The sequence below is a fragment of the Balearica regulorum genome, chromosome W, assembly GCF_011004875.1.
Source record: "Balearica regulorum gibbericeps isolate bBalReg1 chromosome W, bBalReg1.pri, whole genome shotgun sequence".
NCBI lineage: Eukaryota > Metazoa > Chordata > Aves > Gruiformes > Gruidae > Balearica > Balearica regulorum.
Window position 1 is genome coordinate 22,052,149 of NC_046219.1, and position 27,919 is coordinate 22,080,067.

The 27,919-nt window shown below is 48.1% G+C and overlaps 1 protein-coding gene across 1 annotated transcript in view; it reads right to left on the reverse strand.

Moving 5' to 3' along the window:
- Positions 1-1,176: 1,176 nt before the first annotated feature.
- UBE2R2 (ubiquitin conjugating enzyme E2 R2) overlaps positions 1,177-27,919 on the reverse strand; it is a 91,804-nt gene continuing 65,061 nt past the window's right edge. The window contains exons 2-5 of the mRNA XM_075739116.1: positions 27,081-27,167; positions 16,005-16,102; positions 5,735-5,869; positions 1,177-4,322 (exon numbers count right to left, since the gene is read on the reverse strand). Of these exons, the coding sequence (XP_075595231.1) occupies positions 4,103-4,322; positions 5,735-5,869; positions 16,005-16,102; positions 27,081-27,167 (540 nt within the window). The 3' untranslated portion in view covers positions 1,177-4,102. The remainder of the gene's footprint in view (positions 4,323-5,734; positions 5,870-16,004; positions 16,103-27,080; positions 27,168-27,919) is intronic.

Sequence of the window (27,919 nt, forward strand, 5' to 3'; positions counted from 1 at the left end):
GTTCCCCTTCAAGCATGACTAAACAAGATCTTTTCCCAGTTCCCTATGCTGTTCATTCCAGCAAGGCTCTTTTGCAGCCATTTCCTCTCTAATGCCCACAGACCAATATGGGCACACCTAATACCTACATCAGACCGCAGTCTGATGGTAGAGCCAAGGTTGCTCAATTGCACTTTGCCATTGGGGGAGGTGGGACGGATGACAACACCACCTGTGCAAGTGACAGCCAGGAGTACCCAGGGCAGGCTGGAGAGTTTGTCCTGCCTTTGGTACCATACCTTCTGCTGGATGAAGAAGCTACTGACAGCACTGGGCATCCCAGTGCTGTAGGAGCTAGACAGGAGATACAAGCCTGATCCAAGTCAGAAGGCCCAGACAGCACCAGCTCTCTTACTGCCATTCCCCAATGTAGACACTCCTTGGAAAATGCAGCTCTAAAATGCCATCACCCTTTCTCCAGCACAGTTGTAAAGCCAAAGCACTCAGAATACAACCATATTTGATTCAGCAGTTGCTGCACTGCAAACAGTGACAGGTACTTGCACTTGTCCTCTTAGAATTAGCTTGACTGCAGTAGCAAGGCATGGAAAAAAAAAAAAAAATTCCACACACACCAAAAAAAACCCACCAAACCAAAACCCACCCAAGCTTCTCTTGAGCTTGCAGTGAATGGACCAGGCAGGGCAAGCACCTTGAAAGGGACAGTGATGAGCTCAAGTCCTCTGCCAGCCTTCTGCATGAGGTCAAAGCCCCTTGGCCCAGCAAGCAAACTCCTCTCCTCCTTTGACCATTCAGGAGTGCTGTGCTCCTGCCCTGCCAGGGAACCAGCCACCAGCAACCCACCCCAGCCCTATGGCAGCAGCAGCTTTGCACCAAGTCCTGCATCCCTGCTGCAGTCACATGAGACCATGAACCATCTATCTTCCCACTGGTCTCCCATTTGCTGACTTAGGAAGACAATATAACAGCAAAGCCCATGGCCTTTTGGCAAAAAAATCAGTTCATGCTTTAGTCTAGTTCAGGCAGGCAGCTGTCAACCAGCAGCCTTATTTTCCAATAACCTTATAGATATTTATGGCTAGGTATTGATACTGGAGCAGCACTGAATGTTGAATAACAAGTATTAACAAGATTTAAATAACTCATGCAACTAAACCAGCTCAATTAACAAGGAAGTAACAGTACAGGGATATTTTTATTAATAGACACATGTGCAGAAAAGACAAAATATAAGTATTGAAAGTGAAGACAACACAAAAAAAATGCATCAGTTAATTCTTTCTGGTTAATTATACTAAAGAAAAAAGAAAACAGCTGGGATTTCAGCTAAGAAAAGTACTAATAAATCTAGTGTACTCTGTTTCAGAATGGCTGAAAACTGCAGTTGAAGTGGCATGTAGTTGCAAATATAAATGCTAATATTGACTGAGGAGAAAAAGATTACGGAAAAAAACAGAATACACAGATCAGGTAAACATTTTTTTTCTCCACAATTTCTTAAATAGTTTAAAAAAAAAAAAAAACCCAAACCCTCATACTTCAGTTTGTAGCTCAAAAAAAGGAACCAGCAAGTCAACAAGCAATGACACTGCACAGGACAGCAGAGAAGAGAAATTAGTCTGGTTAATGTAGTAGCGCTCAAAATAGAGTGGGTTTTTTTTTTGTTTGTTTGTTTTGTCTTTAAAAAAGGGTAACATAAGAGTCATGATAATGCATCTTACAATACCAAACTTGAAAATACAAATCACTGGAGAGTATACAGTGAAGATGGTCAAAAGTACAAGAGAAATCCTGAAAGATGCAGTATCCTCATTTCAAACCAAGTCATCCACACAGCAAGCGTTGCCATACTCCAGTCCTTCACCCTCCAATAGCCCCCCCCCCAAAAGTCGGGGGTTGGTGTCCCCATCCCATTTGCCAACACCAGTGCTGCCCCTCACAGGGCTAGAGTGAAGCTGGGGTTGCCCCACACCATCACTAGATGCAAGGGAGCCCCACCACTGGCTCCAAAAAGCACCAGGGGCTCAGTGAGTCCCTGCTGGAAGGATAAGCAGAAGCAGTCCATGTGGGACAGCGTGGGAGGTAACATGCAAGCATGAGGGCTGACCATCACAGGGACCGCTGGGGACAAGGTATCGCCACTTGGGCTGCCTTTGCTCTGCAGGGAGAAGCACCACCCGCACAGCCTGGGCCAGAGGAGCAGGGACTGTCCTTGCTGCTGCAAATGCCAACCAGCAACATTTTGAAAACATTTTGCTCATTCCAAATGGAGCCCCACCAGCCTTCCTCCCCTCCCCAAGAGCTGTCTTCCCCTCCTCTCCCTCCAGGCTGTACACTTTAAGCTTGCTCCCTCTCATCCTGCTCCTTGCCTCTGGACACAGATCCCAAGCTGATGACAGAACAAAGTTTACCCCACCAAAGCACCTCCAAGGGACCACAGCTGATGACGTACCATTGAAAACCCTGAGATGCACAAAGGGGAGGCATAAGCAAATGCCCAAGCCTGCAGCTCTTATCAGGGTATCTGCCTCTGTACCTATGGGAATGGAGGGTCTCACCCAAGCTGGGCCAGGGCCTCACATCTGCTCCTGGAGGTGCCAGGGCTCAGCACAGGAAGGCAGGGTGGCTGCTGATCAAGGGATCATGCAAAAGGTGAATTCAGGCCACTGCACCACAGCTGAACAAGAGCACACTGCAATGAGGTGAGGGTGCTGAGGGACCAAAGAGGGTGCTGCAGAGACAAACATGCAGGATCCCCCCCTGCCCACAAGGGAGGGCCCTAAGCTCTGCCAAGAGCTCCCAAAAACATGCAGGAGGCTGAGCTCAGCACACCAGCTGAAGTGTGATGCTAAATAGCCTGTCAAACCCTGCCCCAGACTGCCTCTTCCAGCCTGAAAGCACTGTGTACCCCTCTCCTTTGGGGCTGCACCCACTCACCCATGCCCCAGCCAGCCAGGCAGGGAGCCCAGCACACATGCATCTCCTCTGCCCCAGCCACCGCTGCGGGCACAGGGACAGCCTGGCCACCACAGGCAGGCACCAAAGGGAGCAATGACTTCTGCCGACCCCGCAGAGCTGCATTTACCAATGTACGACCTACATAAGCAACAGAAACAAGCCTCAGGCCAGCACTGGACATGGGCTACCAGAAGCAAAGGCTGCTAGTGAGCACTGGGGCAGGAGGCTTATCAGTGTTTCCCACTGCCAAAAACAAGTTCAGGATGAATGCTGGCCTGCTGGGCAGTGGGATGCATGTCTGTTCTCCTCCCTCCAGAGAGGGGCACCTGGCAGCAGATCTCAGCAGCATGGCTACACTGAACTTTTTCAACCCCAACCTAGTCTGAAAATAAAAAATAAATAGCAACCCAGGGCTCAGTTGTATAGATGTGAAGTGTAAGTGTTTATTTTAGGGTTCATATCACAAGCCTTTTTCAGAGACAAAGCTGATTGTGCCCTCTGGGGCTCCAGGGGCCAGCTATTTCCTAACTTGAGCAGGCTGAAAAGGAATACTGTACCTTTCAGTAACATCCTCATCGAGCTCAACACACAGTAGCTTTACACTCTCCAACCCCACACCTTATAAAGGAAAAGCCACCACCACAAGGCTAAACGAATGTACACACGCTATTATTGTAAATGGAGTGGCTAAACCTTAGCAATTTGCTTTGTGTGGATTTTTTTTTCTTTCCAGTAAATGCAGCACTTGAGCTCCTGAAAACCCAGCTTCCAATGGGTTTGTTCCAGCTTTAAATACATTAAACATCTCAATGCAAGACTGTATTTAAGACAAGAATCTAAACACGAGCAAACCTGTTTCGCTGTGAGCGTTTTGTAGAGAAGTGAAAAGGGGAGTTTCTTTTTTAAAAAGAAATCATAATACAGTGATGAAAGGGTTAAGAATGCAAGAATTCAGACATTCCATGGAGGGTCTCTAAGAGGTCCATAAAAAAGGAGCAAACAGATCCATACAACAGGAGACAGCAGGAGACAAAGTTTTTTTTGATTTCCCTCCCCCCTTTTTTTTGCTGGACTGCTGCTAGGTTACCGCTGCTCCCTTCTGGCCTGAGTCGGCAGGGCAGTACAGGGGCATAAAGGGAGCAGGTCACGACTCCTCGTTGCCAGAGTCATCATCATCGTAACAGTCGGCATCCTCCTCCTCCTCATCTTCATCATCAATGTCGTCATCATACAAGTCGTCATAAAGCAAATCTGAACTGTTGTCATTGGAAGGCACTTTAGTTTTGATGCAATACTCTGCCAGCGTAGTGGGGACCTTCACGCCATCCTTCTCTGCCTCAGCTTTGGTAGCCAAAACCTGTTTCCTGCGGGGAGGAGAACACAGCAACATGAGCAGGGCCATGTGCTGGCAGCAGCATGGCTCCACTCCCCACCAGCCCCAGCCCAGCCCTCCTGGCAGCTCAGGGTTGGGACAGGGTTTGATGTTTGGCTGAAGCACCATGAGCAGCACCAGAAATAGATTAAGTTCCCACAGCCCCAGGCTTGGGAGCACTCCAAGGGGTTTTGCAGCACACATGCTCCCAGCAACACAGGAAACCAGTTATTCTACAGAACTCTGTGTTAGAGACCTGCCAGAGCTCAGAGCAAATTTGATTACATTTGCTACAGAAGGGATAGTCAGGGATGTCCCAAGATGACTTAGTGACTCCACTACTGATGACTGTACCCCAGTGTCCTCAAAACTGCAACTCCCATAAGCATTCAGCACCTCTGAGCTCCCACTGGAAGACAAGCGCAGTCGGAGCACGTGGCTGCACCCCAAAATGCAGCCATAACCCCAACACTGCCTGGGGCTGGCGGGAGACAAGTGTTTCCCACCACCCCAGGACAGGCTCTGTGAACTGCTGCTGGCCCATGCCACCTCCCAGCAGGGAGAGAAGCAGATGGCAGCCTGTCCCTTCACGCCCACCCACCTGCCCATCAGTCTGCCACACTCTGTTTGTGGAGTATGTCCAGCTCCACTGAAGCCAAGGGCGCTGGAGGGGACTAAGACACCCTCCCAGTGAGACTCTTCGCACAGACTGACTGCCCTGCATAGCTCCAACCAGGGGTACATCCTGCACGCCCAGCTAGCAGAGTCAATGCAGACATGGTCTTGCCCCAGGCAAGCACAAGTGGTCCCTGCTGTGGTACAGGCTGCCCATCCACTGCTCTACAGCAACCCTGGCTCAAGTTTACATCATGTCCCTATAGCACCTGGTGAACCATGAACTTCTCAAAGGACAGTCAAGATGGAACAGTGCTTCCAGCTAATCAAACTCAGGTTTGAAAATGATTGCCAAATCCTGTTGATATTCCTTCAAACTGGAGGGACAAGATTATGATTCATGAGTGTATTAAGCACAGAATTAGTAGGATGCAGTCACTGTGAATTACACCGCAAGCAACACAGGCAGCACTCAAAAGCAAGTGAGGACTTCGACTGGGATTTACTACAGCCAATAGATTTTGCAGAGCATCATGCCAGATTAGTCTGAAAAAAGAACAATTCAACGACAGATCAGCCCAGTCCTCCTGCTCCACAAGTTTGCACTGCTTCTGCGTGCTGAAAAACCTAAAGGGATCAGAAGTGTGGACTTGAAATAAGACAGTAAGATTCATTTCCAAAGCAGCAGCCACAGTGAGAAGCTAGTTTCAGCAAATTCTGCAAACAGCCTGTTTTACAGGATTCAGAGCAGGAGGCTGGTAGCACAGCACCACACATGGCAAAGCTTACCTTATGATTTCAGCATACTCCTTGTCTTTTCCTTTACTGTCCCTCCATTTCCTGAACATGACTGACGCATCCACGTTGGCAGGAGAGAATGTGTTGGGCTCATTAAGCAAAGAGATTACACTCAGTAAGATAGTCCTGAAAAAGGTAACCACAACAGCAGAGTCAGAGCTAACACATTCATGGATTCTGGATGCCGACAACTTCTTTAGGTGATGCATCAGAAACTTGTTTAAAGTCAAAACTTAACTTAAGGATAATTAAGGATAGCTAAGGATAATAGTTGAAGTGAGAGCAGATATTTATGAACTTCAGACTCTGGTCATCAGCATAGGGAAGGTGACACAATACAAACCTCAAGGACCTAATCTGATGACAGACTATCTTGCAACGGGGCAGCAGACAAAGCTTGCATTAGACCAGAATTCAGCTTGTCCACACCACCCAAGGAGGGTACAGGGTTGGAAACCTGCTTGGTAAACCTGTTCCTCATGACATTCAGCCTTCCAGCAAAAAGCCAGGCTCTTTACCTACCCCATGTAGGGAGGACCACTATGACCCAAGGCCATCAGATGAGGCTGCACTGCCTTCCCTGCCCCACAGCGTGTTGAGAGGTTGGAGCTGTGGCCAGGTCTCTCCTCAGCCCATGTGCCACTAAGGTTGCTGTAGCAGCACTCGAGCACAGCAAGGGGAAGACAATGCAGATGTTTTTCAATACCCAGGCAAGCTGTCAAGAGCCCAGCAGGATTCAGCTGCTGGTACTCAGCAAAGCCAACATGAGCCAGTCACATAACCCCTGGCAGACAGGCAGCCTTCCTGGATTTCTAGCAGCAGCAAAGAGCTGCTAGCTTCCCCGCTCTACTGGCATTTACCAGGGACAAACATCATCTTCTTTACCCAGACCCTTCTCCTGCATTTCCTACAGCCCTTTGCACTTCAAAGATTCAGCCCTTCGCTGCTCACACAGTGCCAAAATCAGCACAAAACTCAACAGCAAGTCCCACCAGGTAGCTCTACACACCCAGCCACCTGGCTGTAGCTAACACTGCAATAGCTTTACACATCTCCAAGGTGGTCCTGCTGGCAACAGCTTTCAGTTTAAATGGAAATGAAGAACAAGAGACAAGGAATAAGTCTTGAAATTCAGCAGTACATAAGTTCTGCAAAGCAGTTGCTGATTAAAGGAGACTACAGCCCCAGTTGTACTTGCATTGATTTAGGGGCACATTCAGAGCAGTATGTGCTGAGCACATCTACCAGATCACATAACTGGGACACAATTCCAGGAAATGCTTGGCCATTTGGATGCCAAGTTTCTTGAAAGGTTCTGAAGCTAAACACTTATGTCCAGCCAGACTGTTCAGCACAGCTATCAGGAGAGTCTTATATAATTTACTTTCCAAATTATATAATTCAGTAGGAAAAAGAACAGCAGCTCTGAAAAAACTGTCTGGTCAGACTGAAATGACAGGCAAAAGAGATACTATCTTCTACTTCATCTCAAAAATTCATTTAAAAGCCTTTGATTCTCAGCAAACAGGCTGTAAAGCCAACATGTCAGCTCCGGCATCATTGCAGCAGCGTTACTGTAGAGCAAGCAAAGTCTATGGAAGGACAAGGACAGGAATTCATGTCTGGATTTAGCATCTGCTCTACCACATGGACATGGTTTAGCCCCAGCCAGCAGCTGAGCAGCACACACAGCTCGCTCACCCCTCCCCCGGCAGGATGTGGAAGAGAATGGAAAAACAACGGCAAAGCCTCGAGGGTTGGGATAAGGGCAGTTTACTGGGACAGCAAGGGGGAGGGAAACAATCAACAACAGTGCTGATAACGGAATATTCACAATGGGTGACAACAGAAAGCAAATTACTGATCCAACAACCGACTGGATGCTCAGACCATCGCCAGAGCCGGGCTGAACCCACCCCTGCCCGACTAGCCCCCTTTTATGGTGAGCATGATGTCACATGGTATGGAATAGCCCCCTGGCCAGCTTGGCTCACCTGTCCTGGCTCCTTGTGAAATTAACTCTATCCTTGCCAGAACCAGGACATTATCCACCCCTTATTCTATACCATCTACGTCATGCCCAGATTATTTCACAGATCTCATTGCCTTACTCTATGGGCTATCGCTCTAAAATGTCTGTCAAGTTCATTTAGTCCATGGCTTTGGGTTCCATCTGCCATTACAGTCTCTCAGAGCAGGAGCAATGGTGCGTGCTGCTGGATTGTTGCACGCTGCATCCGGAGTTTTCACAGCCAGTGTATCTGGAATGGTCCATGCTCACAGTCTGGATGCCAAAGATGTGATTTTTCGATAAAGTTTCTGGGCACCAGTTGAAGTCAGTTCTAGTTCCATCATCGTGGCACTTTGTTCAGTTTCAAAGTCCATCCTTCATTAGTTTTGGGTGATTCTTATGGTCATACCATTGATACAGTATATCACTATTAACATCATACAATTGAATTTATTGGCTGTTCTCACCCAAAATCAAATCCCCTTGAGGTACACATCAGACTTCCCCATCCTTTCTCATCACCCACCAAGTGCACCCTGGTCCCTGAGCAAAAGCAATCCCGCAGATGGGCTTGCCTTTGCCTGAAGCAGGGATAACCCAGACTGTTTTACCCAACATATTCTCTATGTGCACTACAGGAACTTTATCCCCTTCTACTGGGCGTGGGAATTTTGACTGGGCAGGGCCAGCTCGATTGGCAGATCCCCTAGTGTTAACTAACCAGGTGGCCTTTGCTAGATGTGTGTCCCAGTGTTTGAGGGTCCCACCACCCATTGCTCTCAGGGTAGTCTTTAGCAGTCCATTGTATCATTCAGTTTTCCCAGAGGCTGGCGCATGATAGGGGATGTGATACACCCACTCAATGCCATGCTCTTTGGCCCAGGTGTCTATGAGGTTGTTCCGAAAATGAGTCCCGTTGTCTGACTCAATTCTCCCTGGGGTGCCATGTCACACACAGGACTTGCTTTTCAAGGCCCAGAATAGTGTTTTGGGTGGTGGAATGGGGCACAGGATACATTTCCAACAGTCCAGTGTTTGCTTCCACCATTGTAAGAACATAACGCTTGCCTTGGCAGGTTTCTGGGAGCGTGATGTAGTCAATCTGCCATGCTTCCCCATATTTATATTTCATCCATCGTCCTCCATACCACAGAGGCTTTACCCACTTGGATTGCTTGATTGCAGTGCATGTTTCACATTGATGGATGACCTGGGACATGGTGTCAATAGTCAAGTCCACCCCTCGATCAGGAGCCCACCTATATGTTGCATCTCTTCCTTGGTGGCCTGAAGTGTCATGGGCCCACAATGGGCTATAAACAATTTGCCATTATGTTGCAAATCCAAGTCCACCCGAGCCACTTCAATCTTGGCAGCCTGATCCACCTGCTGGTTGTTCTGATGTTCCTCAGTGGCCCGACTCTTGGGTACGTGGGCATCTACATGACCTACTTTTACAACCAGCTTCTCTAGCCAGGCAGCCATATCTCGCCACAATGGGGCAGCCCAGGTGGGTTTGCCTCTACACTGCCAGTTGCTCTGCTGCCATTGCTGTAACCACCCCCACAGGGCATTTGGCCACCATCCATGAGTCAGTATAGAGGTAGAGCATCGGCCACTTGTCTCTTTCAGCAATGTCTAGAGCCAGCTGGATGGCTTTCACCTCTGCAAACTGGCTCGATTCACCTTCTCCTTCAGCAGCTTCTACCACTTGTTCTGTAGGACACCATACAGCGGCCTTCCACCTTTGATGCTTTCCCACGATGCGACAGGACCCATCAGTGAAGAGGGCATATGGTTTCTCATCCTCTGTTAGTTTATTATATGGTGGGGCTTCTTCAGCACGTGTCACCTCCTCCTCCTCTGGCGACATTCCCAAATCTTTCCCTTCTGGCCAGTCTGTGATCACTTCCAGAATCCCTGGACGACTGGGGCTTCCTATTTGAGCCCGTTGTGTGATCAGTGCAACCCACTTACTCCACGTAGCATCGGTTGCACGGTGTGTAGAGGGGACCCTCCCTTTGAACATCCAACCCAGCACTGGCAGTCGGGGTGCCAGGAGGAGCTGTGCTTCAGTGCCAGGTTCTGCTGATCACTCCCTGACCCTCCAGGTGACGAATTAGCTTGTGGATGGGAACCAGGGAGTCTCTGTTGGTGCGGTATTGCCGCCGGTGCACAGTTGTGGTAGCAATCGGCACCTGTTGCTCTTCAACCTTCAGCAACCCCACAACAGAAGGGTCTTCTGAGAGACCAAGCAAACTAGACAATGGTTCCATCTCCTCCACTTCCAAGGCAGCTATTCCAAAAGCCTTTTGGGTCCTTGAAATACACTCTCTGGAGGTAGTCTATGCCAAGGATGCACAGAGACTCTGGCCCAGTCACAATGGGGTGCTTTTGCCACTCATTCCCAGTTAGACTTACTTCAGCCTCCAACAGAGTCAACTGTTGGGATCCCCCCGTCACACCAGAAATAGATATCGGTTCCACCCCTTCATAGCTCGATGGCATTAGGGTACACTGTGCACCGGTGTCCACTAGGGCCTTGTACTCCTGTGGGTTTGATGTGCCAGGCCATCGGATCCACACAGTCCAATAAACCCTGATGTCCCTTTCCTCCACCTGGCTGGAGGCAGGGCCCCTCTAATCCTGCTCGTCATAGTCACTACTCACCTCTTGCAAAAAGGACTTAGAAGTCCCTTCAAGAGGATCAGAAGTGCAATCAGGCCTTTCACTTGATCTGGGGGGCTGCCTGGTGGAAAATGGAGCAGCATTTTTCCTGGAAGAATCCCTTTTTATGACTGTTTTGCCTTGCAGCTCACGTACTCGTGCCCGCAGGGTTGAGGTAGGCTTCCCATCCCACTTCCTCATGTCTTCTCCGTAGTCACGCAGATAAAACCACAGGATACCTCGTGGTGTGTATGCTCTATATCCCCTCTCTGGAGCAGAGGAATGCTTACTCCTAACAGCTGAAATGCGGGTCTGTACGGGTGGGGAGTAAGATATATCCTCTTTGAGTTGCCGGACGTCCTGAGACAGCTTCTCCACAGCCGAGACTAGGGAGGAAGACTCCTTTCATATTGCCAGAGTCGGCCAGCCACTTCGTCCACCGTGGGTGCCTCTTCACTCTTCCAGTCAATTACCGCCAGTGAGTTGGCGTACGATGATGGTGCACTCCATACAAACTTCTGCCACATGGGTCGTATGCACTGGACTTCATCAGGGTCTGTGGGCAACTGCACGTTGTCCGGGTCATAATAAACCATGTCCCGCACAGCTAATTCCCTCAGATATTGGATACCTCTCTCCGTGCTGGTCCGCTTGCCTGGCCGACATACGACATGTTCGCTGAAAGGATACCTTTCCCTCACACTTGACAGGAGGCGCCTCCAGAGGCTGAGGGCCTGTGCCTTCTTCCCAATTGCCTTGTCAATGCCCCCTTCCCTAGACAGGGATCCCAGCTGCTTGGCCTCCCTGCCCTCCAGTTCCAGGCTACTGGCCCCGTTATCCCAGCAGCGGAGCAGCCAGGTAATAATGTGCTCCCCTGGAAGGCGGCTGAAATCTTTCCGCATATCTCGCAGCTCACTCGGGGACAGGGATCGGGTGATCACTTCTGGTTCCGGCTCTTCTTCCTGTTCTTGTGATGGTCCTGGTTCATCATCATCTTTCACTAAGCGAACCGATTTCCTTGTGTATTTCTTTTCGTGTATAGGGGCGACTGATACTGGTGTGGGTTGATCTTTTGGCTCGGCTACAGTGCCTGTTGCAGGGGCTTGGGCAGCTGCAGTGCCTGTGGGTCCACTCTCTCCCTCTGGATGGTGCTGTCTACTATCAAGCAGTGTTTGATAGATTGTGGCCAGGGCCCAGCACAGGGCAGGAAGTTGTGTCTCCTTAGAATCCCCACAGCATTTTCCTTTCAAATATTCTACCATTTTATCAGGGTCTTGCAATTGTTCAGGAGTGAAGCTCCAAACCATTGGGGGTGAAAAGGTCTCTAGATACCCACCCATACTCTCCCACATGCCATGCCAGCCCTGACCATTCAGCCTTGGGGAAGATCCCTGGGTGGTACTCTTGAAACAATTTTTGCTAACCCTGAACAGGACTTGGAAAACATTCAGGAGACCTAGCAATAGGAATATACTGGCCTGAACATTCCAAGGGTATTCAAAATTCTCAAAAATTGTTGTAACCAACCAAAAGGGAAAAGGGGAGGGGAAAGAGTGGGAGAAGGTATCCCCCCCATCTTCCCCATAGATTGGGTCCAATGATTAATCAATTCTGAAAGATATTGACCGAAATGCTACATACACATACCAGCTCAGACTCATGACTGTCAATGATATCTTATCATAAGTCATTATCACACAATACACCAACATGAGAACACGAACCCCTCTCCCAGAGGGAATAAACAGCACTGCAGGGATTGCATAGAGTAAACACGGGTTTACAAACCAGAGCCATGGGACCAAACAGAACATCATTATGACCAGCGACTGTTTCAATAACATTATAAATGCTTATAACAACTTTGTTTTAACACACTTGGGTCAGACTTGTCGTTATCACAATCCCTCGAGCCCCACGTTGGGCACCAAAAAGGACTGATGTGGTTTAGCCCCAGCCGATGGCTAAGTGCCACGCGCCGCTCGCTCACTCCTCCCCCGGCGGGATGGGGAGGAGAATGGAAAATCAAGGGCAAAGCCTCGAGGGTTGGGATAAGGACAGTTTACTGGGACAGCAAGGGGGAGGGAAACAATCAACGACAGTACTGGTAACAGATAGTAACAATGGGTGATAACAGAAAGGACTTTACCGATCTGATGATCGACCAACCGGACTGTCTGGGAGCCACGCCAAACCCGCCCCTGCCCGACTAGCCCCCTTTTATGGTGAGCATGACATCACATGGTATGGAATAGCCCCCGGCCAGCTTGGCTCACCTGTCCTGGCTCCTTGTGAAATTAAGTCTATCCTAGCCAGAACCAGGACACACACTTCCATCAAAGTGAGGAAAAGCTTGTTTCCACCGCAGTGCCCCAGACTCCAAAGTCAGTGCAAAGCTACTTAAATACACACCAAGACAACTGTCTATTAGAGGTGAGGCTCTCTGCACTCTTCATTCCCAGCCAGTGCATTAGATCAGCTCCATCACTGCTGATAACTTAAAAGCTGGACAGTCTCCTCTGACTCAAACCCTGCTGCTGTGAGTAAGCAAGGTGAACAAGGTACAGTAACAGGAAGGGATTCCAGCACATGGGATCTGACAGGACCAAAACCACAAAAAAGTTCAACCATGTGTGACAAAAACATGCCGGCATAAAATACAAACTGCACCAGACTGGATACAGACTGACTCTCTCCAATATTGTCATGGACTTGTTTCTCCTTCAGGCAAGGTTGTTCTAGCATGTTGTTTCATGCAAGTTGGTTGCATGAAGTGTGAGGATTTCAAGCCCACCTTCTGCTTTCTTACATCCTCTCACCCCATTCTGGGGAACAGCGTGCTCATCAGCTGCCATGCCGCTTTATTTTAATTGGTTACAGTGCTGTTGTCTTCAGAGCAAGTCCCTCTACATTCCTTTATCAGCAGCAAAGAGAAGCCAGTAAAGGCTCAAGGAATCAGACCTGTTAAGTACCTTTTTCTCTCCATGTATCAACAGAAGGCTCAGACACGGATGAATTTAATCTAAACCAAAACAGACATTACGTAGAGTGGCTGGGGCTCCCAACCAGCACATCCTGTTATATACCTTGTTGAAAAGTTGGGGGTTTTTTTGTTCCAGTTATCTGTACCGTAGCTTCTCAGAGCCACCTTTAGAGGTACATATAGATTTGTCCTAGCACATTTTTATTCTCCAGTATAAAGTAAGAGGTTTTGGCTTAGGCTGCACTGACAGTAATGTTAGATCTTGACAGTTTCTGCAACCAGTTCAATGCACTAAAGCAGCCTCAGGAAACAAAGCAATAGTAAGACAGGGCATCACCTATCTTCACAAGATACAGATGTACCACGATCTTGAATACTGTGCTCAGTTCAGGCCTGTACACCTCCAAGGACAGAGGGGAGACAGGGAACATACGGAGACTGGCAACTAAAATGATCAAAGAGCCTCAACTGCAAACCGTGCCACTGCTTCCTTAGCTTTATGGGGCTCGGGACACAAGAAAAGCAGTATTCTCTGCAACACAGATCACAGCTGCACTCCTTCACATCTTGCTGGATGTTTGCCATATTTTTAGACCTACCTCATCTATCCCTGAGTGATGGGAAAATCCATACTGATTGTGTTTAAAAAAATAATAAGCATGCTTGAGTCCATTAGAGGTGGAAGCACAAGTGCTCTTGAAGTTGAAAAATGACATCCCCCCCTTCAGACACTTCAACAGTCATCTGTAGTAAATACGCAATACTTAAATTCAAAATACAAAATTCAGCAGCTGAAGAGAAGCCCTAAGTTACACATTCAGCTCATTACCAGCACACTCCCCTCCCACACCTTCAGCCCTGCTGCCTCCTGTCTGACACTCTGGAGCCTTGCAAAACCAGATGGGATCCCAGAAGGACACATTTCTATCAGCACTTAGCCCAACAGGTGATGCTGGCAGTAGGCTAAGAGTTAAGGACAAGTTTTATTTCCACTTGCTGATACAGCTGAGGAATGTTTTCTCCCCAAATGTCACCCTTAAGCCCAATACATTCCAAGAGAGTAGGCACCAAAAACTGCACCATGGTAAGGAAGAGGAGAAATCAGAGAACTAGCACCATGAGAAGTTTCATGTCAATCTTTAGGGTTGTGTATAATGAAATACTCAAAATATGTGTGATATAAGTAATTAATGCCCAAAGCTGTTTCCTAACTATGAGTTGAGGCTCATCACCTAGTCCTAACCATATCAGATGTATGAAAAAACAGTTTAATAGCCATGTGAACAGAGGGACAGGTGAACATAAAAGCTTAAATAATATTTAATATTGCTGTTATTTTTTTTCCATTTTTTAAAAATCTGAACTAGAACTTTGAGAGGTTGCTTCATGCTCACTTGTACTTGGTACAGATGGATTGGATAACGTTTACCTCAAGCTCTGAAGGTCAGATTCCCAACCCTTCATGACTTCACACAGCTAAGACACACCATTTCTCTTGAGCCTTAACCTTGAAGTAATGTGTTCCAGGAGGAATATCAGTTGTTATAATTTGCTGACTGCTATAATTCCTAGTCTCCTGCCACATTAGCTCTAGTTCAGCACTCTGCAGAGTGTGTGTGTGTTACAATCCTATTTGAAGGGTCAAGAAGCCAATAAATCCCCCTTGCTAGATCTTTGCTTTGACAAAGGCTCTTTTCAAATTAATTTCATGAAGCCAAGTTAGATGAAAGCTGAGTCAAACTATCAGACAACCCTTTTCAAATTGCTGCACTCTCTCAGGTGTGTCAAGATCCCTAGCTGGATTTGCCAATAAATAACAGATTTCAAGTTGGGGAACCAACATCTAATAAATCACTCTGAAAGCAAGCATAATTCTCATATGATATGCTAAAAATCTAGAGGCAATTATTTTAACCTTATTTGGATAATAAATCAGATTAAAAAGTTAGAACAGAAGTACCTTACTTCAAGTTTTTTCCACTACATCACTTACTACTCCAGCTGCACAGGTCAGTGAGCTGCTACTTGATATGAATTTTATCAGTTCTGTATTGGCAGTGTCTTGTAACAGAAAGAAATTCAGCTAGTGTTTAAAAAAAATGGACAGGTTAGCCTTGAGTGCCTCTGGTACTTAGTGATCCTTTGTTTTTTTGGCAGAAAGAAAACTACCTGGCTAACTGCTCAAGATACCATGCTGCAGGACAGGAGACAGAGAGAAATACTAGAAGGCAAACAGTAGGTAGGATTATGCACAAAGTTACTCCTACTGGGCCAGAATACTCAAAAATGTTCTTTTCCACTAGTGGTATCTTGGAGGAGTTTGAAATAGTGTAGAATAAATGTTCTAGCCTTTCCCAGTCCATGTTGAAATAATTTGCTTTAAGAGCATGAAACCCTGTGAACAGGACAGGAGTCTCCACATTGTTAACCCAGCATCAGGATACACACAGCACTTCAGCTTGATAAGTCTGGTTCTCACCCAATTCAAGACCTAAAGCCCCCAGAATCTTAAATTCCCTTCCAAACCTTTCCCAACAGTCTTTGATAGAGACGACAAGCCTTTGAGGTCACCACTGTACATCATGGATTCATACTGTTACCTGACATTTTGGGTAGGGTTCCACCTCTCAGATGGCAGCTCTCCACTTTGTGGGTCATCTACAGGCGGATGAAGAATCGAAATACATACATCTCCATTCTGCAAAACAAAAACAAAAGTTGAGAATAGCCTGGCTTGAGGCAAAGGTCTGATTACTCAACTCCAACACTCTATCTATGTTCTGAGCAATTTAACCTTGTTGATACGGACACCAAGTACTAGTAAAAATACATGCAAGAACTGGAAGCATTTATCAATTCTTCCTGGGTCTACTGTATTTATATGTTCAAAAGTCTCCCTTGCTAAACAGGATTTGTCTGAAAATTGGTACAAACCAATCTCAAGTCAAGAGGTTTAAAGAATGTAGCAAAGCAAGCAAAAATAAAGTTATAGAAAACTAAATTGGTCTCCACATAGCAAGTACTGTCACAGTGATAGAAATGAGCTTTAGTCACAGGAGACCCAAAGTAGGGTTAAAAAAAAAAAAAAAAATGTTCCCAGTGGTAGTTGAGTTAGCTACAGGAATTTCTGAATTGAAGGGTTTAGCACTCTACTAGCTCAGGTATCAAAACAATGCTTCTCCAGATGGTGCTGGGGAGGGCTTACACTGCTCCTCTAGGACACAGCTATATGAAATACCAGGTAAAAAAGCAGGAGATGCTTTATGAAGGTTTCACTGAAAATCCCTTCCAGCATACAAGAAGAATAATATTTTGGCAGCATATGGAAACTATACAACTACATAATCCTCAATCTATGTTCTACTCACCAGTGTTATAGCCTGAATGTAGATGTAATCACAGAATGGTAGGGGTTGGAAGGGACTTTTGGAGATCATCTAGTCCAACCTCCCTGCTAAAGCAGGTTCACCTAGAGCAGGTTGCACAGGATCACATCCAGGCAGGTTTTGAATATCTCCAGAGAAGGAGACTCCACAACCTCTCTGGGCAGCCTGTTCCAGTGCTCGGTCACCCTCAAAAAAAGTGAGTTAAAGCTCCATGATGCCTACCATTTATAAATACTAAGAAGCCTGTAAAACCATTTCTCCACCAGCAACAGCACTCCGACATGATTACTTTGTAGGAGTGCTGTAGCAGTATTCACCACGGCTGATATTCTCCACTGAAGTTAACTCCAGGGGCTTGTGGGGTCCCAATGTTTTTCTGCAGGATGGGGTGAAGATGCAGATAGGCCCTGAGGCTGGCCAGCAGATATTGGCCTCTCCAAGCCCTGCTGGCTTGCTGACTCTTGCAGCTGACTGTTCGGATTACAAGTTGCCAGTGGCAGCCCCATATGGACAGGTGTCAGAGCTGCAGCTGATGAGCAGCACTCACACTGTCCCTTATCACCCTGATCCAAGGTACAGGTTGATGATGGAAACAAGAAAGAAACTGCAGATCAGTTCTGTTCAAGACCACAGGTTGCCAGTTCCCCACACACCTGGTCTCAACTACATCCTGAGGAACCTCCAACACTGCTCAATGCACAGGAGCCAAAACACAAAGTAGCACTGCTCACAGTGATAGCATCCATGCCTTTGAGTCCAAGCCAGTGATCACAGATACAGATAGCAACATCTCACCTGAAGGGCCTCCCAAACATTTCCACTCTCCTTGATTAACAATAACATTTGTTTTATAGCCAAACAAGATCCTGTTTCAACACTGAAGGCTTGTGATCAGTATCCAGATTTCAGTGGCTCACTAACCCTGCCAGGTACGCTAATTTATGAAGCCCTCATCATTATGAAGCAGGTTTTTTTGTCAAGAACATAACAAAAGCCAGCAACATAGCACCTGGAGCTGCTGAATACCTGTGGTGGGTTGACGCTGGCTGGGGGCCAGGGGCCCACCAGAGCTGCTCTGTCACTCCCCTCATTCACTAGACAGGGGAGAAAAAGTACAACGAAAAGCTTATGGGTCGAGATAAGGACAGGGAGAGATCACTCACTAATTATCGTCACAAGCAAAACAGACCGAACTTAGAGAGGGAATTCATCTAATTTATTACTAAGCAAAACAGTAAAGAGACATAAAATCAAATCCTAAAACACCTCCCCCCACCCCTCCCATCTTCCCGGGCTCAACTTCACTCCCAGCTTCAACCTCTGCCCCCCCCCAGCAGCAGCACGGGGGGACGGGGAATGGGGGTTACGGTCAGTTCATCACACGGTGTTTCTGCTGCTTCTTCATCCTCAGGGAGAGGACTCCTCTCATCGTTCCCCTGCTCCAGTGTGGGGTCCCTCTCACGGGAGACAGTCCTCCACGAACTCCTCCAACGTGAGTCTCTACCACAGGGTGCAGACCTTCAGGAGCAAACTGCTCCAGTGTGGGTCCCCCACAGGGTCACAAGTCCTGCCAGCAAACCTACTCTGGCGTGGGCTCCTCTCTCCACGGGTCCACAGGTCCTGCCAGGAGCTTTCTCCAGCACGGGCTTCCCACGGGGTCACAGCCTCCTTCAGGTGCCTCCACCTGCTCCTGCCTGGGGTCCTCCACGGGCTGCAGGTGGAATCTCTACACCCCCTCATCCTTCCTCCATGGACGGCTGCAGGGGGACAGCCTGCTTCACCATGGTCTTCACCATGGGCTGCAGGGGGATCTCTGCTCCAATGCCTGGAGCACCTCCTCCCCCTCCTTCTGCACTGACCTTGGTGTCTGCAGATGTTCTTACATCTTCTCACTCCTCTCTCCGGCGGCTGCAAAAGTTCTCTCCCTAACTGTTTTTTTTTCCTTCTTAAATATGTTATCACAGAGGTGCTGATTGGCTTGGCCTTGGCCAGCGGCGGGTCCGTCTTGGAGCTGGCTGGCATTGGCTCTATCAGACACAGGGGAAGCTTCTAGCAGCTTCTCACAGAAGCCACCCCTGTAGCCCCCCCCCCCCCCCCCCCACTACCAAAACCTTGCCACGCAAACCCAACACAATACCCAAGCACCCACTTATGTTGCTGGAACAGTTTGCCATAACAAGGCAGTTTCCTTTTTAGGACTCCAACAGGCTTGTGCAATCTAGAAAATATTTTTAACATCATTTTAAGGTGGAGTTAACCTTACTAATGTTAGATTATGTTCACCATCTGTTCTGGTTTTATTCATAGTTTCCATGAGTTGATCCAGTTTCTCCTTTAACCATCTCCTGGGAGAATCCAGTGCTGGAGGCCAGGAGAAACCATTGCTGCGCTCAAGGGAAGTTCCTCATGTGATCAGGTAAGCAGCATGTAGACAAGTAGATATTTAGCAATATGAAAATATAGAGGGAAGCAAGAATGTGAGAAGTTTCCCTCTTGGAACAATGTTACATGTTTGGGAATTCAAGCAGGGCAGCACTGCATTACAGAGTCTGGAAAGGTAGAAGTGTCATGGGGCCCGATGAGATCAGCACAAGGTTTTAGGGATCACTGTAGTCAATGGGAGAGCCTTTCCCTACATATATTTTTAAAAGATATAAGCAAGGAAGATGAGATATTCATCTGCCAATGGGAAATAGCCTATACTTCTATTAGGACTGAGAACTTATGTCATAGAATGGTTTGGGTTGGAAGGGACCTCAAAGATCATCTAGTTCCAACCCCCATGCCATGGGCAGGGACACCCTCCACTAGACCACGTTGCCCAAAGCCTCATCCAACCTGGCCTTGAATGTTTCCAGGGATGGGGCATCCACAACCTCTCTGGGCAACCTGTTCCAGTGCTTCACCACCCTCACAGTAAAGAATTTCTTTCTAACATCTAATCTAAATCGACCCTCCTTCACCTTGAACCCATTACCCCTTGTCCTGTCACTACACTCCCTGATAAACAGTCCCTCTCCATCTTTCCTGTAGGCCCCCTTCAGGTACTGGAAGGCTGCAATTAGATCTCTCCGGAGCCTTCTTTTCTCCAGGCTGAACAATCCCAACTCTCTCAGCCTGTCCTCATAGGAGAGGTGCTCCAGCCCTCTGATCAGCTTCGTGGCCCTCCTCTGAACTCCAATTTTTATGTCACAAAAGTAAAAAACAAATGTTAAATACAATATTACCAAAATTCAACTAGATGACCCAAGTAAACTGGACATGGGGAAAACACACAAGTTAGGTCTTGTTGCTCAGAACTGGAACGTCAGCCCCAACCTCTCCATCTGGTCCCACCAGCAGATTCTGTAAACTGCTACTTTTTTTTTTTTCATCTTCCTTACACTAAAAGATTTTTCCCCCTCTTCCTGACAAACCCTCAAACCTCAAGCCCTTTGCTGATCTATTCTCAGTTTCATTTGGAGTTATCCCAGTGCCTCATCTTCATTGCTTAAATGTTGTTTCCAAAACAGCCTGCAAGCTGCTTCAGATTCCCTCAGCTCCAAGAAATACTGCTACAAAGAAAGTACAAAGCTGAGAGCTGGAGTATTTGAAGAGTAACCCCAAAATACACCCATGAAGTTTTGGGTGAGTTTCTCCTCCTACATTCAGCTGTTTCTAGAGCCAATTTTTCATCTTTCCCATCAGGACTGGAAGAGGTCCTTTCAAGACTCATTTTGTACATACCATTTTGGTAACCATTTCCCACTCACCTCCTACATGAGAATTTCTCGATTCAGAATCAATATCCACACTACAGATCAATCTGCAATAATGTGCAGGTCTCAAAGTTGTCTTTATTTATAGATCAAACTCCCATGTAACTGAAATAGAGCCTTAAAGACAAACACCACCCTTGGCTACATGCAAGATTCAGTGCCAAGTCCAAAACTCAAGTCAGAAGACTGCAAGGTGACTGTTTTCAGGATATCCCTGGGCTTAGGGCAATCCTCCTGATCATCCAGTAATTAAAGGTGATTACTATCTTGTTTTGCACTGGAGTTTGGAGAGGCTTTTGGCCATTTAGTACTAAGCCATCAGTAATGTTTTCAACATGACATTTGAAGCACGCTCATTTGGGTTGGGCATTTAGCAGCAGCAACTTGTTAGAAAAGGGCCTTCTGAGCCCAGGGCATCAACTGAAGTCATTGTTCGCAGCAAGGAAGAGAAATGACGTTCCTGTTTTGAAGTGGACCCAAAGGAAGCCTGCAGAACCTCTCATAGGAAGACCTGTGATAAGGTGACAGAGCTCCACCAACAGGAACATTTTTTTAAAGGCCTTTAGCTCCTCATAAACTATTCAACCAGTAGTCCTAGCAGTCTGACACTTGGCTAGGATATCCAGAAGTTTAGCAGGGATTTGACTGACCTCCACTAAAAGCTTAAGTCAAGTTTTCAGCCAAAACATGCCTTCAACTTTCAAATACAACTCTATGAAATTTGGTAATTTTAAGCCAATTGTATGAAATGAAACACTGCTTCTCACAGTCTTTGCAGCAGCACTATTAAACTCTGTCTCAAGCTGCTGCTCCCATCAGCTCTAACACAACAGCTCAATTCAGCCAGGCTCCAGGATAAATCTTAAAGGTCACTTGATAAATGAAAGCCCAGCAAGAAACACAACATAGTCCATTCACATGAGATGCAGGGCAGCATATGCTATACCCCAGCAACAGCAAAGGTTAGCCTGAGCACTACCATATTAACACAGCTGGGTCGCCACCAGTCCCTGAGCTAGTCAAGAGTACCATGCCATTCTGAAATGCACCAGACACATCTTCATTGCAGCACTTCTTCCAGTGCTTTGGTCCATGATGACATTACCTTAAATTTCTCCAAGCAGCCTATGCTCAGCATCATAAAGACAATGCTTTCAAGCTAGGGAGTGCTGCTTTCTAAAAAGCATTTATATAAAAATAATTCTTTCTGGACCTGCTATATAGTTCATAGAATCACAGAATGGTTTGGGTTGGAAGGGACATTAAAGATCATCTACTTTCAACCCCCCTGCTGCGGGCAGGGACACCCTCCACTAGACCACGTTGCCCAAAGCCTCATCCAACCTGGCCTTAAACACTTCCAGGGAGGGGGCATCCACCACCTCTCTGGGCAACCTGTTCCAGTGCCTCACCACCCTCACAGTAAAGAATTTCTTTCTAACATCTAATCTAAATCGACCCTCCTTCAGCTTTCCTGTAGGCCCCCTTCAGGTATTGGAAGGCCACAATTAGCTCTCCCCAGAGCCTTCTTTTCTCCAGGCTGAACAACCCCAACTCTCTCAGCCTGTCCTCATAGGAGAGGTGCTCCAGCCCTCTGATCAGCTTCATGGCCCTCCTCTGGACTCTCTCCAACAGCTCCATGTCTCTCCTGTACTGGGGCCCCCAGAGCTGGATGCAGTACTCCAGGTGGGGTCTCACCAGAGCAGAGTAGAGGGGCAGGATCACCTCCCTCGACCTGCTGGTCACACCTCTTTTGATGCAGCCCAGGACATGGTTGGCTTTCTGGGCTGCAAGCGCACACTGCTGGCTCATGTTGAGCTTCCCATCAATCAATACCCCCAAGTCCTTCTCCTCAGGGCTGCTTTCAATCCATTCCTCGCCCAACCTATACCTGTGCTTGGGATTGCCCTGACCCATGTGCAGGACCTCGCATTTGGCCTTGTTGAACTTCATGCAGTTTGCGCAGGACCACCTCTCCAGCTTGTCAAGGTCCCTCTGGATGGCATCCCTTCCCTCCAGCGTGTCAACCACACCACACAGCTTGGTGTCATCAGCAAACTTGCTGAGGGTGCACTCAATCCCACTGTCCATGTCTCTGACAAAGATGTTGAACAGTGCCGGTCCCAGTACCGACCCCCGAGGAATGCCACTCATCACTGGTCTCCACTTGGACATTGAGCCATTGATCACAACACTTTGAGTGCGACCATCCAGCCAATTCCTTATCCACCAAGTGGTCCATCCATCGAATCCATGTCTCTCCAATTTAGAGACAAGGATGTCGTGCAGGACAGTGTCAAATGCCTTGCACAAGTCCAGGTAGATGACATCTGTTGCCCTTCCCTTGTCCACCAACAATGTAACCCCATCATAGAAGGCCACCAAATTTGTCAGGCATGATTTGCCTTTGGTGAAGCCATGTTGGCTGTCACCAATCACCTCCTTATCTTCCATGTGCCTGACCATAGCCTCCAGGAGGATGTGCTCCATGATCTTGCCAGGCATGGAGGTGAGACTGACTGGCCTGTAGTTCCCTGGGTCTTCCTTTTTACCCTTCTTAAAAATGGGGGTTAAGTTCCCCCTTTTCTAGTCGGCAGGAACTTCACTCGACTGTCAGGACTTCTCAAATACGATGGAGAGTAGCTTAGCCACTTCATCTACCAGTTCCCTCAAGACCCGCGGATGCATCTCATCAGGTCCCATGGACTGGTGCACCTTCAGGTTCCTTAGATATTCTCGAACCTGATCTTCTCCTACAGTGGGTGGTTCTGCATTCTCCCAGTCCCTGCCTTTGCCTTCCGTGACCTGGGCAGTGTGGCTCAAGCACTTGCCAGTGAAGACTGAGGCAAAGAAGTCTTTGAGTACCTCAGCCTTCTCCATATCCTGGGTAACCAGGTCACCCGTTTCATTCCGGAGGGGACCCACATTTTCCCTTGTCCTCCTTTTATCACTAACATACCTATAGAAGCTTTTCTTGTTGTCCTTGACGTCCCTGGCCAGATTTAATTCTGTCAGGGCTTTGGCTTTCCTAACCTGCTCCCTGGCTGCTCGGACAGTTTCTCTGTACTCCTCCCAGGCTACCTGCCCTTGCTTCCACCCTCTGTAGGCTTCCTTTTTTTGTTTGACTTTGCCCAGGAGCTCCTTGTTCATCCATGGGGGGCCTCTTGGTGGATTTGCCTGACTTCCTCTTTGTTGGGATGCATCGCTCCTGAGATTGGAGGAGGTGACCCTTGAATATTAGCCAGCTGTCTTGGGCCCCTCTGCCCTCCAGGACTTTGTCCCATGGTATTCTACCAAGCAGGTCCCTGGAGAGGCCAAAGTCTGCTCTCCTGAAGTCCAGGGTAGAGAGCTTGCTGCGCACCCTCCTCGCTGCCCTGAGGATCCTGAATTCCACCATTTCGTGGTCACTGCAGCCAAGGCTGCCCTTGTGCTTCACATCCCCTACCAGGCCCTCCTTATTGGTGAGAATAAGGTCCAGCATGGCACCTCTCCTTGTGGGCTCCTCTATCACTTGGAGGAGAAAGCTATCATCGACACATTCCAGGAACTTCCTGGATTGCTTGTGCCCTGCTGTGTTGTCCCTCCAGCAGATGTCGGGGTGGTTGAAGTCCCCCATAAGGACCAGGGCTTGTGAGCGTGAGGCTGCTCCTATCTGCCTATAGAGGGCCTCATCTGCTCAGTCTCCCTGGTCAGGTGGCCTGTAGCAGACCCCTGCTATGATGTCCCCGTCCCCTGTCCCTGCCCTCCCTTTAATCCTGACCCATAGGCTCTCCTTGGGCTCCTCCTCCATCCCCAGGTGGAGCTCCATGCACTCCAGCTGGTCACTGACATAGAGGGCAATGCCCCCTCCTCATCTGCCCTGCCTGTCCTTCCTAAAGAGCCTGTACCCTTCCATCCCAACACTCCAGTCATGGGAGCTATCCCACCACGTCTCTGTAGTGCCAATAAGGTCATAGCCTTGCAGGTGCACACACGCCTCCAACTCCTCTTGTTTATTCCCCATGCTCCATGCATTTGCATAGAGGCATTTCAGTTGTGCCCCCGATGAGGCTGACTTACTGGCTGGAGCGGCTGGAATTCTTTTGATGTATCTTCCCAGTGTTTTCCTGTTGGTTCCTGTTGCATCTGGAGCCCCTGGCTCAGCTCCTCTAGACGTCAAGTGTGCTGCAGTGCATCCAGCACGTCTCTGAGCAGTAGGCTGAGGGCCCTCACCAGCACCCAGTCCCTCCAACCTGGGCACATTGTCCCACATCATGTCACTGGCAAGCCTGATGTTATCCCCCTTCCCCTTTCGAGCCCAGTTTAAAGCTCTGTCGATGAGCCCCGCTAGTTCCTGGGCAAAGATCCTCTTCCCCCTTTGAGAGAGGTGAATCCCATCAGGGTTCATCAGGCCTGGTGCCGTGTAGGCCGCCCCATTGTCAAAGAACCCAAAGTTGTGGCGTTGACACCAGCCACGGAGCCATGGACTGTGGACTGTGTCCACCTGTTCCTCCCAACATTGCTGCCCTCAACTGGAAGGAGGGAGGAGAATATTTCCTGTGCCCCCGAATCCTTCAGTGACTGTCCCAAGAGCCTGAAGTCCCTTTTGATTGCTTTCGTGATACATGTCTCTGCTTCATCCCTACCCACATGGAGGAGCAGCAGTGGGTAATAGTCAGAGGGCCGTACCAGGCTGGGGAGTTTCCTAGTGATGTCCTTAACACGGGCCCCGGGGAGGCAGCAGACTTCTCTGAGAGGAGGGTCTGCCCTGCATATCGGGCCCTCTGTACCCTTCAGAAGGGAGTCCTTTACAACTATAACCCGCCTTTTCTTCTTCGTGAGGGTGGTCACGACATGAGGTGCGGGCCTTTCTGGCCTAGGTGCTACCTCTGGAGTAGCCTGACTGTCATCCATATCCTCGCTTGAGTGGCCTTCCACAGCCAGAGCCTCGTACCTGTTGCACAGGGGTATGTGGGATGGCGAGGTGGGTGAGGGGGAGAAGGTTCGCCTGCCACGCCGAGCGTGGACTTGTTTCCATTCACTCCCCTCTTTGAGGCTGCTGCCTTCTGCCTGGCAAGGGGAGGATACAGGGTCCCCTTCACCTTGGCTTTGGTCTGTTAGCTGTCCCTGTTTCTGTCTTCAGGGAGGGCAGAGCTTGGCTCCACCAGTCTCTCTCTCTCTCAGCCTCTCTGATGCTCCTTAACCTCTCCACTTCTTCACGTAATTCTGCCACCAGGCTGAGCAGATCGTCCACTTGGTCACACCTCACGCAGCCTATCTCACTACTGCCTTCCCCTGCCAGTGCCAAGCTCAGACACTCCCTGCAGCCTGAGAGCTGGGTGGCTCCGTGCTTCTGTGGCAGCTTTATCTGCATTGTCACATGCCTTCTGGCGAGCACAGAGCTTTCTGTTGGGTGGGTGCCATGGCTGAACTCCTTCTGTGAGAGAGTGGTGACCACCAATGGACTCCCATCTTGAGCAGGTAGACTGACTAGGCCCTACCCGCACGCCCTGCCTGCGCGAACTGCCGTGCAAACTGATGCGCCACACCCTGGCTGACGCACCACGCTCTATTTGCTGCGCTCCGGGTCACTAGCGCTCCCTAGGCTGCTTTTTATAGGTGTCGGGGGTGGGCGCCGTTGTCTTTGGCAACGCCCAGGTCTTGTCAGCAGTTCCCGTGAGAGCAGCTGGCTCGTGGCGGGTCTCTTCCACCTCCCTGGCGTTTCCCTGCCTCTAGAAAGTCAGGAAAACCCCCTGCACGCCTAGATCTGCCGCTCCGCTGTGGGTCGAGTCGGCACCGGAGCTGCACTCTTTGGCAACTGACTGGCGGGGTCTGGTTATAGCACATTTAAATCTCCATGATCCAATCATGGACTTGTTGTACCATGATCCAATCATGGACTTGATAACCTGGTGTTATGCTCTGAACAACCCATGCATGCACTGAACTAAGGGCCACTTCAAATTGGCTAGCAGACATTAAGCCCAAAGGTATCTGTTCACTCTGGTCCCAGGGTGACCAGGCTGTGCATGACTCCTCCTGAAGCTAGACTCCAACTCCGATTCTTTCTGCAGTTGAAGCACCCCAAGTCCAAGCCCCTTCATCATGGGCTGACTGCTGCAGAAGACTGTTTCCCACTATTTCTTGTCTCATCACACAATTCTGTAAGATATACTCAAGTTAAAAATGTACTTGAAAGGTATGCAAACAACAACTAGTTGCCTAAGTATCATGCCTAAGTAGGGCAAGACCCCACACACCAGCTTTAATCCAAGAATCCCCTAAAATTGCCAACACTTATGGCACAGCACTGTGACCGGGGCTGCCTGCTACACTTGCAGGTATGACAACAGCTCCATCCCTGCCTACAGGAACAGCATTTCCTACAACATTTAGATTTAACTGTTCAACCATGAAGTGCACATTTAACACCAACAACTAACCACTGTAGTTATGGCTAGAGACATTTAGTACCTTCAATAGTTCCATAAGTTTAAGTAAGTAGAAAGCCTTCACACATGCCTGAGAAAAAATTATTTAAACCACACCTTACCTCATAAATGTTGGGGTGCCACATTTTGGTCAGGAATCTGAAGGTAGGTGGTGAATATGGATAGTCGATAGGAAATTTAATGTGAGCCTGGAAAAGAGCAAAATATTTTAGCTATGAAACAGAACCAAAAAAAGAGATCAACTAGCAACCATTACACAGAAAAATTGGAAACACCAATTTCCATAAGGCCATTAAATTGTTCATTTTATCTATCAATGCCCATATGGCCTCACAGTATAACTCTACGCAATTTCTTACGAGCAAAACACTAACTGAACAAGAAAAATCTAAACACCAGGTCTTACCTGGGCTGGTAATGCTCAAAAAACAAGCAAAGAGGCGTTATACCAAGTCCTAATTTAAGCAGCACTATCCAACTGTTGTTCAACAGAATAAAATACATTTGAAAAACCAGTACTCAAGATAACATTGCTGTCTTGCTAGGTCAGATGTAGGCTAAAAACATTTGCCAAGGTGAAAAGACCTATTTTATGTTTGCCAGTGCAAAGATTTTTAATTACTCTTTCTAAGCGGAAAAAGGAAATTGTTAAATACTTGCTCAGTTGAGATTCAAAGTGGTTTTTTGCCTTTCTCGTGCAAGAGTTAAACTGGTCCATCTACCCGTATTCCTAATACTACGTTCCTTGTCACCGCAAACACTTACCAAGTTTGAACACCATCTGTGTCTGTTTAATAAATCAGTGCAACTTGATGAACCAAATATTGATGGGTGATGACAGCAAACATTACCTTCCACTGCCTCTGAGGTCAGCAGCCAGCTGTGGGGCAAGACTCTCAGAGCCAAGTCAGTTGTGGGAAGACTGCAGAGATCCCATCAC